At 41.0% G+C, this 13,083-nt stretch overlaps 1 protein-coding gene across 1 annotated transcript; it reads right to left on the bottom strand.

Moving 5' to 3' along the window:
• Nucleotides 1-3,725: 3,725 nt before the first annotated feature.
• Nucleotides 3,726-6,543, bottom strand: LOC120285270. The gene is made up of 2 exons (XM_039296729.2): nt 6,382-6,543; nt 3,726-5,414 (listed from the first exon to the last, which is right to left on the bottom strand). The coding sequence occupies exon 2, from the start codon at nt 4,614-4,616 to the stop codon at nt 4,065-4,067; it is 552 nt and encodes a 183-aa protein (XP_039152663.1). The 5' UTR covers nt 4,617-5,414; nt 6,382-6,543; the 3' UTR covers nt 3,726-4,064.
• Nucleotides 6,544-13,083: the final 6,540 nt, after the last annotated feature.

Genomic DNA, 13,083 nt, shown 5'->3' with positions numbered 1-13,083 from the left:
TTCGCCTGATCTAATGGATAATGGATAGTCGCGTGCTAGGGGTTTATAAGTAGAATAGAAAGAGAATGTATCCTGGACGAAAGGATTCGTGTGGCATCCAACAAATGTCGGTTGCATGCCATGCGAATTATAAGAATGCATCAAGATGGCGGAGATTGCATGCTGCAAGGATTTTTGCCAGGTGGAAAGCAGTGGAAAAAATCTCTGAAATTCTGCACCTGGCATTTGTTGGTCATTATGGTTTGCTTTTCCCGTGTATTATTTCTTTTTTTTTCCACCTGCCAGTGGAAAATGAAAGTCCGAACAGCCAAGTTAGCAAGTATTTAATTTTGTGTGCATTTTAAATCGTTATTGATACACTCACAAGTCCATGCAAAAGTCTTAAAGTATTGCCTAGCAAAGCACAAGCCCAACGTGAATATAATAATAATTTACGTAAACTATAATAACTACGGTTTATATGGGTTTTCGCACAAAGGCTTCGGCCAAATGAGTCAGCTTTCTGAGCCCCTGGATTCCGGCTGGATTAGGCCAAAACATTTTGATGACCACAGCTGGAACGGATGTGCACACACACACACACATTTGACAATGATTTTGGTTGGGGAAATGGAGTGCGTACAATATATAACCATTATCAGGTGTCAGTCCCGTTTGTTTACTTAGTCAGCGACAATTTCCATTCCAAGACAGTGGGGTCACCACTGGGTGATTTTCCGGATATGAAGGGGGCTGCAAAAGGGTCCGTGGCAGTCGTACACGTCGTACAATCAATTGCTATTAGTTTTCATTACACGCAAATTACCATAAAATCACACACAGCCAGTCCACCCAGACTCCTTTGGTTACCCCCGTTTTTATTTGGTTTTTCTTTTTGTGGAACTACTCACGACGACCGCAAGGTGAACACTTTTTCGATATTCATGGAATAATTACACTTTATCAGGGACACTTCATGAATTAACAACGGCCCAAAAGGCAGGGTCCTCGCTCCTTTGCCGCCACTGAAATTAGTCAAGTTTTGTTGCGTTTACGTGGAAATTATCGTAATTAGAATATATTGAGCAATAAAAGTGATTTTTATTATTGAACTTTCACCGGAGCGAAGGCGAACGAATTAGAGAGGGGGCGGGGTCAGAGTTCACATACTCGTTGCCAGTTGATTTTGTTGCCCAGGTAAAATGGTAAACTTTTGCCAGCCTGATTTTTGGTGAGCAAAGGGCAACTTTTTCACTTGCAGGGCTGCCGAACTTTCAACGTAGCCAGCCCGAAGTTCTTCAAAGAGTTCCAGACCGTAAAGCCCGAAGCCCTGGACTCTGGGCCAAATTAACTTTGATGCCTGGCCATAAAAACGCCGGCCATTTGCCTGCTACTAAATATCGTCGCTCCGCAGAGGGAGCTGCAAACACTGCGAAAAGCTGGTGACTTAAGCTTGATTTTGACCGAGCAATCTTGACCACAATTAACTAAATTAAATTCACTGTCTAAATGACAACGCGCACGACTTTCTATGCCTTCGAGCTACTACATTTTACACAAAATCATTAAATTTGTTCCATCTAACTGCGGTGTACTCCAAAAAGATGTCTTAGGGTTCGGGTTAGGAGTTCCAGTGGTCAATGGTTCCAGGAGTCGAGTTGCTGGCTCCACATGTGCGGGTGTTTTGTCAAGAAGCGAATGTCAATAGCCAAAAACAGCTGTCAAAACACAGACGCTGCTCCTTTACGAGGATGATAATGTAATTTGACAATCAAGCGAGTGCCACCAGGGCACCGAAAACGAGCTCTGAACTTTGAACGAAGGACATAACACCCTGGACCCTGGAATCCTGCAAGCCTGGACATCAAAATCATTGTGGACCTTTGCGCCTGCTGGACTAATGCAACTTAATCGATTGACATGCTGGCCATTTTCTAGGTAATCGACTTTGATGGCCATACTTGGATGAAATGAATTCGGATGGGATGCGAAAATACGAACGGGGATTTAATGAGCAGCCAACTGACATGAAGAAGGCCTCATAAATTGTTGCCTTGGTCGTCGGCTTTTATGAAAACATTTCCGTGGCAATCCCCCCACCCCTATTAAAAGGGCAAATGGATGGAATTTGACGTGGCTATATGGCTATATAGCCGCATTGCACTTAGCCGAAGGTCCTGTGTATTGTTTTGTTTTATATGCAAAGAGCTTATAAAATTGAATAGAGCCGCGCGTATTCATAATAATGGCTCCAATGTGGGCACTGCGTATAACCCGGCTTAATGTGTGCACTTAAATCTATAATATCGGCGAGCGTGTAAAAAATGTTGCATATAAATGATGCCCTTTTTTGCAGGGTGGCTCTGGTTCCCAACGCTTTTGCAAATAAAGTCAAAGATTTCAAACTTAAGTGAACTGAAAGATCAGACGAGATTTGTTACGGCATTTGTTGGATTTTATTAATATTGATGCAAATATTACTAGTTTATTTACTTTAAATTGCAGTGTGAAAAATGTATAAGTAATACTATTTCTCCAAAGACTGCAACAATTTTTAAAACCTACAATGTTTGGCCAACATTTTCTTGAATGCAATTTGGGTCCAGCCCAAAGGAGTGCCCAGCAATAAATAGAAAAATTACATTAAAATAATGTTGTGTAAGCGAAAATTGCGTTTGCAAATCCAATCTGTGCGGAGTCGAAAAAGAGGCGATATGGAGTGGAATTGCGAATGGGTATGGACTACTATGCTATATAGTCATGGCTGATGGAGGAACAGCTTTCAGCAGTGTGGCACAAAATGGTCGAGTTTTTATAGTAACGCCCACATTAAATTACAAGCGGCCAGATAACTTTGCCAATGGCACTTTGATGATGCCGTTTGCCATTTGCAGCTACTGCCATCCGGGAAACCCTGAAACCTGAGAGTTGGCCAGTTGGTGTGAGTTGGTCGAACATAAAGTTTCGAGCATCGTCTTTTTGATGATGAACAACTGCATTTTCAGCCGGAGATGGGAGCGAGCTGTGGCAGGACACTGAGCGAAAAGAGGGCTTAATCGACAATATAGCTTTTAAATTCTTACAACGGATATAAAATATAAATATCGAACTTTGAAACGAGTGATGGATTACGGGTTGACTCATCATATGTAGATTGCTAGCTAAAATCTTTTAGCACCTGTCTTATTTTCGTAGTGAATTGATCTTAATTTCGAAAATATTTCAAAGTGTGACGAGCCTTTCGCCTTTACGGTCTCGCCCTTTTTCAGGAACTCGACTCTTGGCATTGCTTCCCGTCACTTGTGGCTTTTCCAGGAGAAAGGTAAAAGTGCGGGAAAAACGTAGTGAAAAGAGGGGGTCAGTCGGCTGAAGAGAAAACTTAACAAGCTGGTCAGGCAGGCAAATAGATAAACTAGCACCGCATGCTCGGCAATTTGACTCCGCTCGGCATGCAGGTGGTGCAAAGGTGTTGCCCCCACCGGAAATGGTCAAGAGGGTACTTTTCAGAGGGGGTTTTCGGGGGGTTGAGGTGTGCACACCCGTACACACAAACACATGCCCCGTTTATAGACAAGCGTTTCAGATTTACAAAACATTTTATTCAGTCGAAGTCATAGTAGCAACAACCGCTCAGGTTCACAGGAATGCGATGCATTCAGTTTCATGCACTCAAAGAAAAAGAGAATTCTTGTTGATTCAATATAGTATTTATAGCTTTATATCAAAGTTTGCGATGCTGTACTATAGCGAGCTAATTATGAGAAATCGGATTTTATGTAACGAATTTTAAGTAAGTAAGTATGATTATAGGTAAGATAGATCTTATATTTTTATATTTTATAAAATTTAACTGCTTTCCGTAAGCACACCGATAACTTTTACGGCTAATGTGCTAATATGTTATACTATATTTTCCATATGCATTATTATTACCATTCTACGCTAAATTAATTTGTAAGTGGATGCCCTGTGGTGATTATTTATTTTGAGCAGTGCCAAAGTGGCTGGAAATGGAACGTCTATGTTTGCGGTGGCCAGGAGTTGGCCGTGGCAGTAGCAGTAGCTGGAGCAGGAGCAACTAGCCACTAGTTGGAGCTACTAGCCACTAGTGGCAGTGCAATTGCAGCACGTCCATCAGTGGCCCATTGTCTGTGTCGCGCATACATAATGAAGTGAAGTGATTGGACTGCAGGGGAATGAGTGTCCGGCGTCCAGAGTCCTTCGAGCTGGAGTTGGAGCTGCAGTTCACCTGACCCGGCCACCTCATCATCATCATCATTCCCATCCGCATTCGCATTCGCATCCGCATCCGCAACCCCATCTCCGGCAGCATCATCATCACAATCATCATCGCCAGCTTGGATGTCAGGATGTGGGGCGGCGATTGGCTGCTGTTTGTTAGCGTTCATTGTGGAGCGAGGCCAAGAAGGTGGGAAAATAAGATTGGGAAATTGCTGGGAAAATTGTTGGAGAACGAGGGCGGCAAAAGTGGGCGGCACGTCGGTGTCGGATTGTCCATTGAAAGAAGCGCAATTAGCACTTCGATTGTGTTCAGTTGACGCGATTTGCATCAAATTAATGTCTTCATCAACAGACAAACCGGACGGACAATCGACGACACGGACAATTGAAAACATTTTCCTATCGAAAATGATAAATGGATTCGAGCGAAAAACAAATCAGATATCATCAGCTTAACCGTGTCATTCGTTTGGGTATTTTGCGTTCTGAAATGGCTTATAAAAAATCTCCGATCACTGTAAGTTAATGTTTTTGTTTCTATGGAAAGTAAAAATATATTAAACTATATTAATTGAAAACATATCGATAAAAGGATTTTCCCTGTGAAACTTGTTGATCTTTCAGGGTCAAAACAATTGATTGTGAACACTCACCTACATGGAATCTGTTCTAGTATCCGTCCTTGGACTGATCCAAGTGGCATCTGCTTATCCTGTCGCCCATTTCTTGTCTCCTGGCATCCTTTATTTATTTATTTTCCCAGCTTTCTTTCGCCCCGGTCTTTGGTTTTTCTTTTTTTCCCAGCCAGTGTGTGTGTGTCTCGTTCTTGTTGTTTTTCTGGCTTTCCTTTTCTTTCATTTGCCTTCAATGCAATTATACTGGATAAATATCTTCTTCCGTTTTAGCTGTAATTACAAAAGTTTAATTGAGTTTTCTCGGCTCGTTGTGTTTTTTTTTTTTTTTGCTGCTGCTTCTGCTGCTCGCTGTTGTTGTTGTGCTGGGCGGAGTTTAGGGGGTGGCCTGGGTGGCAGACGAAGTTTTCCCTTCCAGAATTCGTCCTGAAGTTGTCGTATCGTTGTCGCCGCGACTGCCGTTGACGTTTTCCCATCCCAATCCCAATCTCGAATCCAAATCCAGCTCGGAGTCTGAGTCTGGCCCCTACGTCTGCCATATCTTCTCCGTCTGTCCGCATCCTACAGATTTTTTTGAGTGCACAGAGCGAAAATGTGGTCATGAAAATAAGGATATACATAAGATTCAATATGCATACATAGGGTTAAAGTAATATATGTTTTTACGTTTGAAACAATTTATTTTATTTATGTGCATGTTTTATATTGCAGCTTTTTTTGCTTTCCGTGTAGTTTCATCTGCAGGATCTTGTTATTGTTGATATTGCAAAAATAAGAAATAACAAGAGAGAAAGTTATAGTCCAGCCGCTCGACTATCAGATACCTGTTGTGGCAGTGCAAACGTTTTTTGGCATATCGAAAGAAATTGGCAAAAAATAAGAATAAATGATAATTTATACTGAGGTAATACTTCCTTCTACCTATTACATACTGTCTAATAATCTGATATACCCTTTTGCTCTACGTAAGTAAGGGGCATAAAAAGAGTTGCCGTTCGTTGTCAGGCTGCCCGAACAGGCCTGGCTGTCTCTTGGCCACGTGATTGTTTTCCTTTTGCCGGGCCTTTGGCAAACACTTTGTTAACACCCCACCCAGCCAGCTAAGCCACCCACTCACTCCTCAAGGACACTGCATAATACGAAGTGATTAAAACAGAGAATAAAGCTGCTGGCTGGGCTGCGCATTTTTTATTGATAAGATTAAGAATGAAGTTGTGGTCCTAAATATTCCCACTTCGTTATTAGAGGTTAATCGGTTTTTTAATTTATTCAAATAATTAATGTTTATAGGCCTTACGTAATTTTCGCGCCAAAAATGCATATGTGTTTGTTTGATGGAGGCGTGAGTTGAAAAGTCAATTTATATTTTAATAAATAGCGAAAGTGTTGAGAAGCGTCACAAGAACGCTTCTCAAAAAACTAGAGGATGGGAGGGAAGAAGCAGTTTGACTCCAGTTAATTTATTCATTGCAAATTTACATGCTCATGTTTGCAAATTTAAAAACTGCACACACACGCACACACGTACACTGGGAAAGAGCGGGTAGGGGAACTGGGCGGATAAGTGTGGGAAGTTTATTCAAAGCAGACTTTCCCTTTAGTAATATGTAAATCGGATTGCCAGCCCAGCAGTTCCCCGCAATCTGCAGCTCAGAAAACACACACATCACACGCATCTGCATCAGCGCCTCCACTGGATGGCATCCCCAGCATCCCCAGCATTTACATATCATAGTTAACCCAACAAGCGGCGATAGGATATGGTATTATGATTCGGAAATTAGCTCCCCGGGGTCCACAATAAACTTGATTATTTTATGTGCCACTATAAAAACGAACTTTGCAATTTCGCCAGACAGCTCAATCTTATTGAATTTACCTCGGGCCAAAAATAATTGACAAAACTAATTTTTAGATTAATTGGAATAATAATTTAAAGTGGGCAAGAGTGCCTTAAAAAGCATGGATGTTATAAATGGTTAATATTCATTTCGATTACATTATGTATTATCAGCCTACAGCTTTAAAATGAATTGCTTGTTTAAAATGTTACTAATAAGATTAGCTTAAACATATATTTTTTTATTGTTCATTTCCGGTCGATGGAGTTGGTCGTCCATTATAACAACGGTTCAAAATTTATCAGTTTTTTTGTTTCGGCATTCCCCAATTGAATTGGCCGTTTCAAATCTAATATAATAAATTACATACGCTCGAGTAATCTAATATTTATGATGAAAGTATACCTAAGCATAAACCACTCGGTCCCAAGAAAACATAACCAGACTTATCCGCACCCATTTCATATGCATTGGATGAAAAGAAATTCGCACAAAATGGTAGGTGGAGACGGGGTGTTTTGCCGTGGGATGTGGGCGATTCCGTGGGATGTGGGTGTGCGGCACTCCTGTCAAAACAAATCCGTAAGAGATTACATTAAAAGGCGCATTTGGACAGCTCAATCGCAAAATAGCAAAACATTCCAATGGAGAATCCACTCTGTGTGTGTGTGTGTGTGTGTTCGTATGTTTCGGATATATCCCCAGCGGATTTACTAGACGCCAACACCCAAATCAAATCTGCACTCCTCATTCCCCAAGATTTTCCTTCCGGTTCCGCACTTGCCGGGGAAATGATGGAAAGTTCCCTGATGCAAGCTGACAGTAGTTTTTTATTACGAATTCATGTAATCTTTCTACGTGGCTCGCTTTTTTAAACGGCCAATCTCTCAATTTTCCCGCCCTCATTCTTCGGGGGAAACTTGAGAAAACGAGGAAATGGAGGCAAAGGTGGTTGACAAGCTGGAACTTCGATTGATTCAATAAGCGATAAATTATGTTAATTTCAGGTTGGATCCTGGGATCGACAGAGTTTCTCTTCGCCTCAATTTAGATTAATGATTTCTGCAGATTGGTATGAATGTACATATGATACTAAATGGCAGCTTCAAAATAGTTAATACAGCTGAAAATGGATATTAATGATACTACACATAATGTTGCTATCTATGTAGGTAGCTATTACTAAACATTATAATGAATAAAATTACTAATTATTTAAAGTAATCCTTTGAAATGTATACCTTCTGAAATAACTATTCTCAATTATTGGTATCGTTTTTTTTTGAGCTTTTCAAATCATTCCGATTCTGTGCATTATAAACCAGCAGATCATTTGGTATCTCCTTGGCACATAACATCACTTGATGGGATTCCTTACACATAACCAAACTTTGGTTATGGCCATCTTGTGTGACTTGGCCGTAAGCCGACAAATCAGCTTAGATGGAGTGCGATGCCGTCGCCGGAGACAAGTATAGTGGACTCAGGATTCAGGGCCCAGGACCCAGGAGTCAGGTCCTTAGGAAGCCCCACTCGTTCGTCCACCCACTTTTGAGCCGACAGTTGAATCTGACATTCTGAAGGACCTGGCAACCGCAAGGAGCCTTTGTCATGCAAAGAGCTGTGGGCGCCCAGCCGCATTGCCACGCCCACCGACCAGACAAAGGCCAGGTGAGACACTGCCAAAGGGGGCGGGATAATGGAGAAGGGGGCGTCGCTGTAGCAGGGGGTACTCTATAAATTGTAAAACTATTTTCAATAACAGCACACAACAAGGATGCTCGGAGCTGAGGTCTCTGATTATTTGCCTTCTACCTTGACACGACAAGTGCACTGAGAAAAAGTACTTGTCCTCAAACGGATATTTAAACAAATTGAATTGAATACATTTTCATGTGCAAGGCAAGTGGAGTGAAAAGTAGCTGTTCAATCAACTATATTTATATTTCAATAGCTGTATAATTCTACTTTCATATTATTTTGATGTTATGTCGTCGATAAACAATTAATATATCTAGTATTTTTACGTGTTGCAGAAGGACTGTCCGAAAGAAAGGCAATCTTCCCATCCCCTTTGTAACTCCTTTTGCAAAAGGGATTTTAATACCCAGTAGAAGTGACAAAATGGTGTAAGGGACTTTTGAAAAAGTATGCGCAAATATTTGGATTTAATTAAATATTAAATAATAATAATTGCTATATATGTTCTTAAATATTTTGCTAAATAATATGACTAGCTTCATTTCATTGAAGAGTTGAAATTGTGAAATTCTAAATAGCTTACCATTCGTTATTAACTTCTCATTGATTCATTTCCGATCTGTGTTTATATATAGAGAGAAATCGATTAATAGGTATATGTTAGTCGTGCCTCGCCCCTTACATTTGTCGTTAGCCTGGGAAGCAGGTTCCAGATTTCAACTCGACTTTGGGCAACTTCTCGAGAATACTTTTTTAGAGAGCGGTCGGGGGAGTCTAACAAAGTTTATTCTTTCTGCCATTCTTTTTTCGTGCGCCGTGTTTGGTTTTTTGTCTTTTCGTAATTTAGCATATTCCTTGCAGCACTTGTTGTCCTTGTCTGCTGTGTTCTTAAGTTTTGCTTCACCGTTTGCGGTGTGCAAATGCAAATTGCTTGGCTTGCATATTTTCCCCACCGTCCCCGTCCCTCACCGATGGTTTTCCTCGGCTTTTCCTCAGGTTTTCCCGGAGACAGGACAAGGATTGGAGCTGATGTAGCTGAAGTGCGGCCAGCCGCATTGATAGTTCCATTCCCAGAGACAGGTAAGTGGCTTCTTTTGGGGACTTGGGGCCATTTCTGTAGTGGGCTGCACTGGGTTGCAGTGGGCGGAAATCAATTCGCAAATAACTCAAAGTTAACTCATCGAATCAGGGGAGTTGATAAAGGGAGTTGCCCAGGTCCTCAGTGGGAATTGCTTCACTTAATGAAGCGGTGTCTCAAATATTCTGGGATAATTGAATACTTGATTTGTAAGCCAAATACATACATCACATTCAGCAGACATTGTTTTATTTATGCTTTCCTTTTCAGATTTATGTTTCAAGTTTTCAGTGACATTTCCGCAGGTGAACCCGAAGTGAATAAAAGAGAGTGTAGTTACATTCCTTAATTATACATAATTGCTTTATGTATAATTATATTTTATTGAATTATTTCTCAGTCTGCATATTTCACTTAATTAAGTGGAAGTCCTTATTTTCTCACTGATTCTCAACCTCTCAATTATCCACTCGTCCGCTGATTCGTTTAACAATTTAATCACTCAGTCATCCAAGCCATTCATTCATCTTCTTCAGTTTGAATAAATGATGAAAACTCTCCGTTTTTTCCACAGTCCTTCAGTTTTTCGTCTGTTGTCTTTCGGTCGTGTGTCCAGATGTTTTGATTCAGTTTTAATTCATTTCACTTGGTGACCCAGCCACCCGTCCACCCCTTGAGTCCTGACTGTTATTGCTCTTCCCATTGTTATTGTTTCACCACTTGTTGTTTTATTTTTTTGGTTTTTGTATTTCTCTGAGTTGCTATTAAGAAAAACGCCTCCAAGAATAATCGACTAAACGAGCGAGCAAACGACAATTGCTTCACTGAAAAAAATATATCCTTCAGTGTAGCAACGAATCAATTTTAGAATGACAGAGTGAAATGTTTTTCATAATATTAAATTTTAAAGACAGTTTTTGGTACAACTTGTTGTATTTTTCCCACATACTGTTCCATATTTTTAAAAGTAATGTGCAAACTCTAGTGTTTTCTGTGGTTCCTGCTGATAAGAAATATTTAATGACCAGAGATTGCCATTTTTTCACCGTGTGGAACGAATGAACCACCCGCTCCTTGCCGGAGGTCCTTGATATGCCACCCGACCCTTTTTCGCCGTTCGGCAATGTGTCCGCTTCCTTGGGCTCGCCTCGAAATGCAGCCAACCAGCCGGCAATAAAAATATGATTGTATTTTCGCTTGAGTTGTTTTCATTTCTCGATGATGTCGAGGACCAGGACGAGGTCCTCTGTCTGCGGCCGAGTCCTCAGTTCTCAGTTCTCAGTCCGCAGTCCTCAATTTCGAGTCCTGAGTTCTGACCCAATGCATGGTTAAATCAGGCGAACGCCAGCGGTCGAGCATTGAACCGCTTGGCGTTGTTTTTCCAGCGCCGCCTTTTGTTTTGCTTTCCCTGTTTTCCGTTCGCCTGGCTTGCCCTTTTCCACTCCCCCTCCCCCCACCATCCCCCGTCCCTTCCCTTGGCAGATCCCCATTTTGAAATCAGGACGGCAACTCTCGCATATTCGCTACATTACATTTCTCGTTGCCATTAATCGTGCATCTCAGGACTTTCAGGACTCGGAAACTCGTGAACTCAGAGCTCGCAACGCATACACATACATATCGTGCACAATTTTCCCTTCGAGTGTCTCGCTCGTATTTACTCGAGTGATGTAATTTTTGAATAGCTTAAGGCATCTCAAAATGTTTAGCAAGGCAAATCCTTTTTAAACGTCGATTTTCCCTTCGTGTCCGTGACTGTTCGCCCACTTGTGTGTGCGGTCGTTTGGGCACTTTGCATATATGCATATTTCCTATTATTGTTATTAATAATCATAAATTATGTTAGTTTTTTTGGAAAATACATTTCTTAAGGAGCTTGTATCGCAAGTTTTCGAAGGAGTTCAGTCAAGGAGCTCCGGTTTTGTTTTACTATGCGTTATCCAACACGGAGCTTTAAATATTTTTTAAAGTTATATCATCAAAAACAAAGAAATTAAGCTGTTGCTTTTAAAGTAATTAACTTAATCCTTTTTCATCAAAGGTTTTCTCAAAATAGTCTCCAGATAAACATGCCCTACGGTTAACCCAAGCCAATCCAAAGAACATACGATGAGGGCAGTGCAAAAAAATAAAACAAGAAAAATGAAGGCAACAAATTTGTAATGAAATTTTGTATGCTGACATTTCGAAAAATTGCTTTTTAACCTTTGTGCGCGCCGCCATTCCCCTTTGACCCCCGGCGGCACCAAACTGCAGCTACTTCGTGTGTGTCAGTGACATGTTAGACGTGTATCTGAATCTCGACTCCTCGCCATGGGCTGTCCCACGACCCGGATTCAAGTCGGGACTCAGACCAGGACTTAGAACGGGACCTCTACCTCTACACTGCTAAAAATAGGGAAGAAAACATTCTTATCAATCTCATTTTATACTTATTACATAAATAATGTTTATAACTTATACCTTTTAATGTTGGCTACCAATTATATTATTTTCTGAATTTTTTATTAAAGATTACAATATAGATATTGTAATATATTTTGTTTTCTGGATCCAAAATAATATTAGAAAAGAGCTTGCTCTTTTTTGTGGGAATTAAAGAAAGCTTGAAACCGTTTTTAAATTGCAATTTGTTCAATATTTTCTTTCAGTGTGCCGACGCAAAGTTGTGTGTGCAGCCTGCGAAAATCTGTAAACCGAAAAGTCTGTGACATGTTTTTAAGTTTCTCAGCTTGGCATGCAGATTATTATTAGGTTGTCTGTCCGTCCGTCGTGCGTCTGTCCGTATGTCTGTCCGTCCGTTTGTTCATCTCGTGCCAGGTGAGTCCCCGGGAAAACTTTGCCCATGTCCAGTGACAGAAACAACTTCGAGGGGGCGATGCTCCTGCACGCGCGCGTGTGTGTGTGCCATAAGTTTTGTTCTAACAAACCAATTACTCGCACCAATTTCCAAAACAGGCTGACTTGCCTTTAACCTCCATGATGGAAGAGTTCGACTTTGAGATATCCCAATACCAAAAACAGAAAACAGAGGGGGACGGAGCGGACGGAAACGGGCGACAGGGACAGAAAAGCTGAAGAAAATACAAATACGACTTTGAGTTACTTTTTCATTATTTTGCCAAGGAGTTTGTCCTCTAGCGTGTGTGTTGCAATGTTCAAAACATTGGCAGATGTCGCCGCACTAGCAAAAGTTACGAGAGCAGCAAGTGGAAAGTGGCACAGGAAATAGGGGGAGTGGGCACAAAAAAAGAAGACAGACAAGACAGCCCAGCCAGCCAAGTCAACAAAAAAAATGTAAAAATTGTAAAAAAAAGAATCGAAAAAAGGAAAAAAAAAAAGAACAGCGCATACATATGAAAAAAAGTTGCTACAAGCGTTCCTTTTTTTTCTAATTTTGTGCTTTCTTTCGGTGCCTTTCCCTGGGAGCTGGAAAAACCCGAAATTGTTTAAGCCAAAAAGAGGGGAGACAAGGTGTCCTTAAAGCAGCCACTAAGTGCTCTTAAAACCAACTCATCGGAAAGATCAGGGAATGTTTTTGGGCGCATCGAAAGGGGGAAACAACATCTTGGGGTAAGTGAATATCCATTACACTTAATGTCTGGGAAAT

Source organism: Drosophila simulans, chromosome X (genome assembly GCF_016746395.2).
Source record: "Drosophila simulans strain w501 chromosome X, Prin_Dsim_3.1, whole genome shotgun sequence".
NCBI classification, from domain to species: Eukaryota; Metazoa; Arthropoda; class Insecta; order Diptera; family Drosophilidae; genus Drosophila; species Drosophila simulans.
Note: the sequence above shows the minus strand (reverse complement) of the source record. Positions and strands in the feature narration are given on the sequence as shown.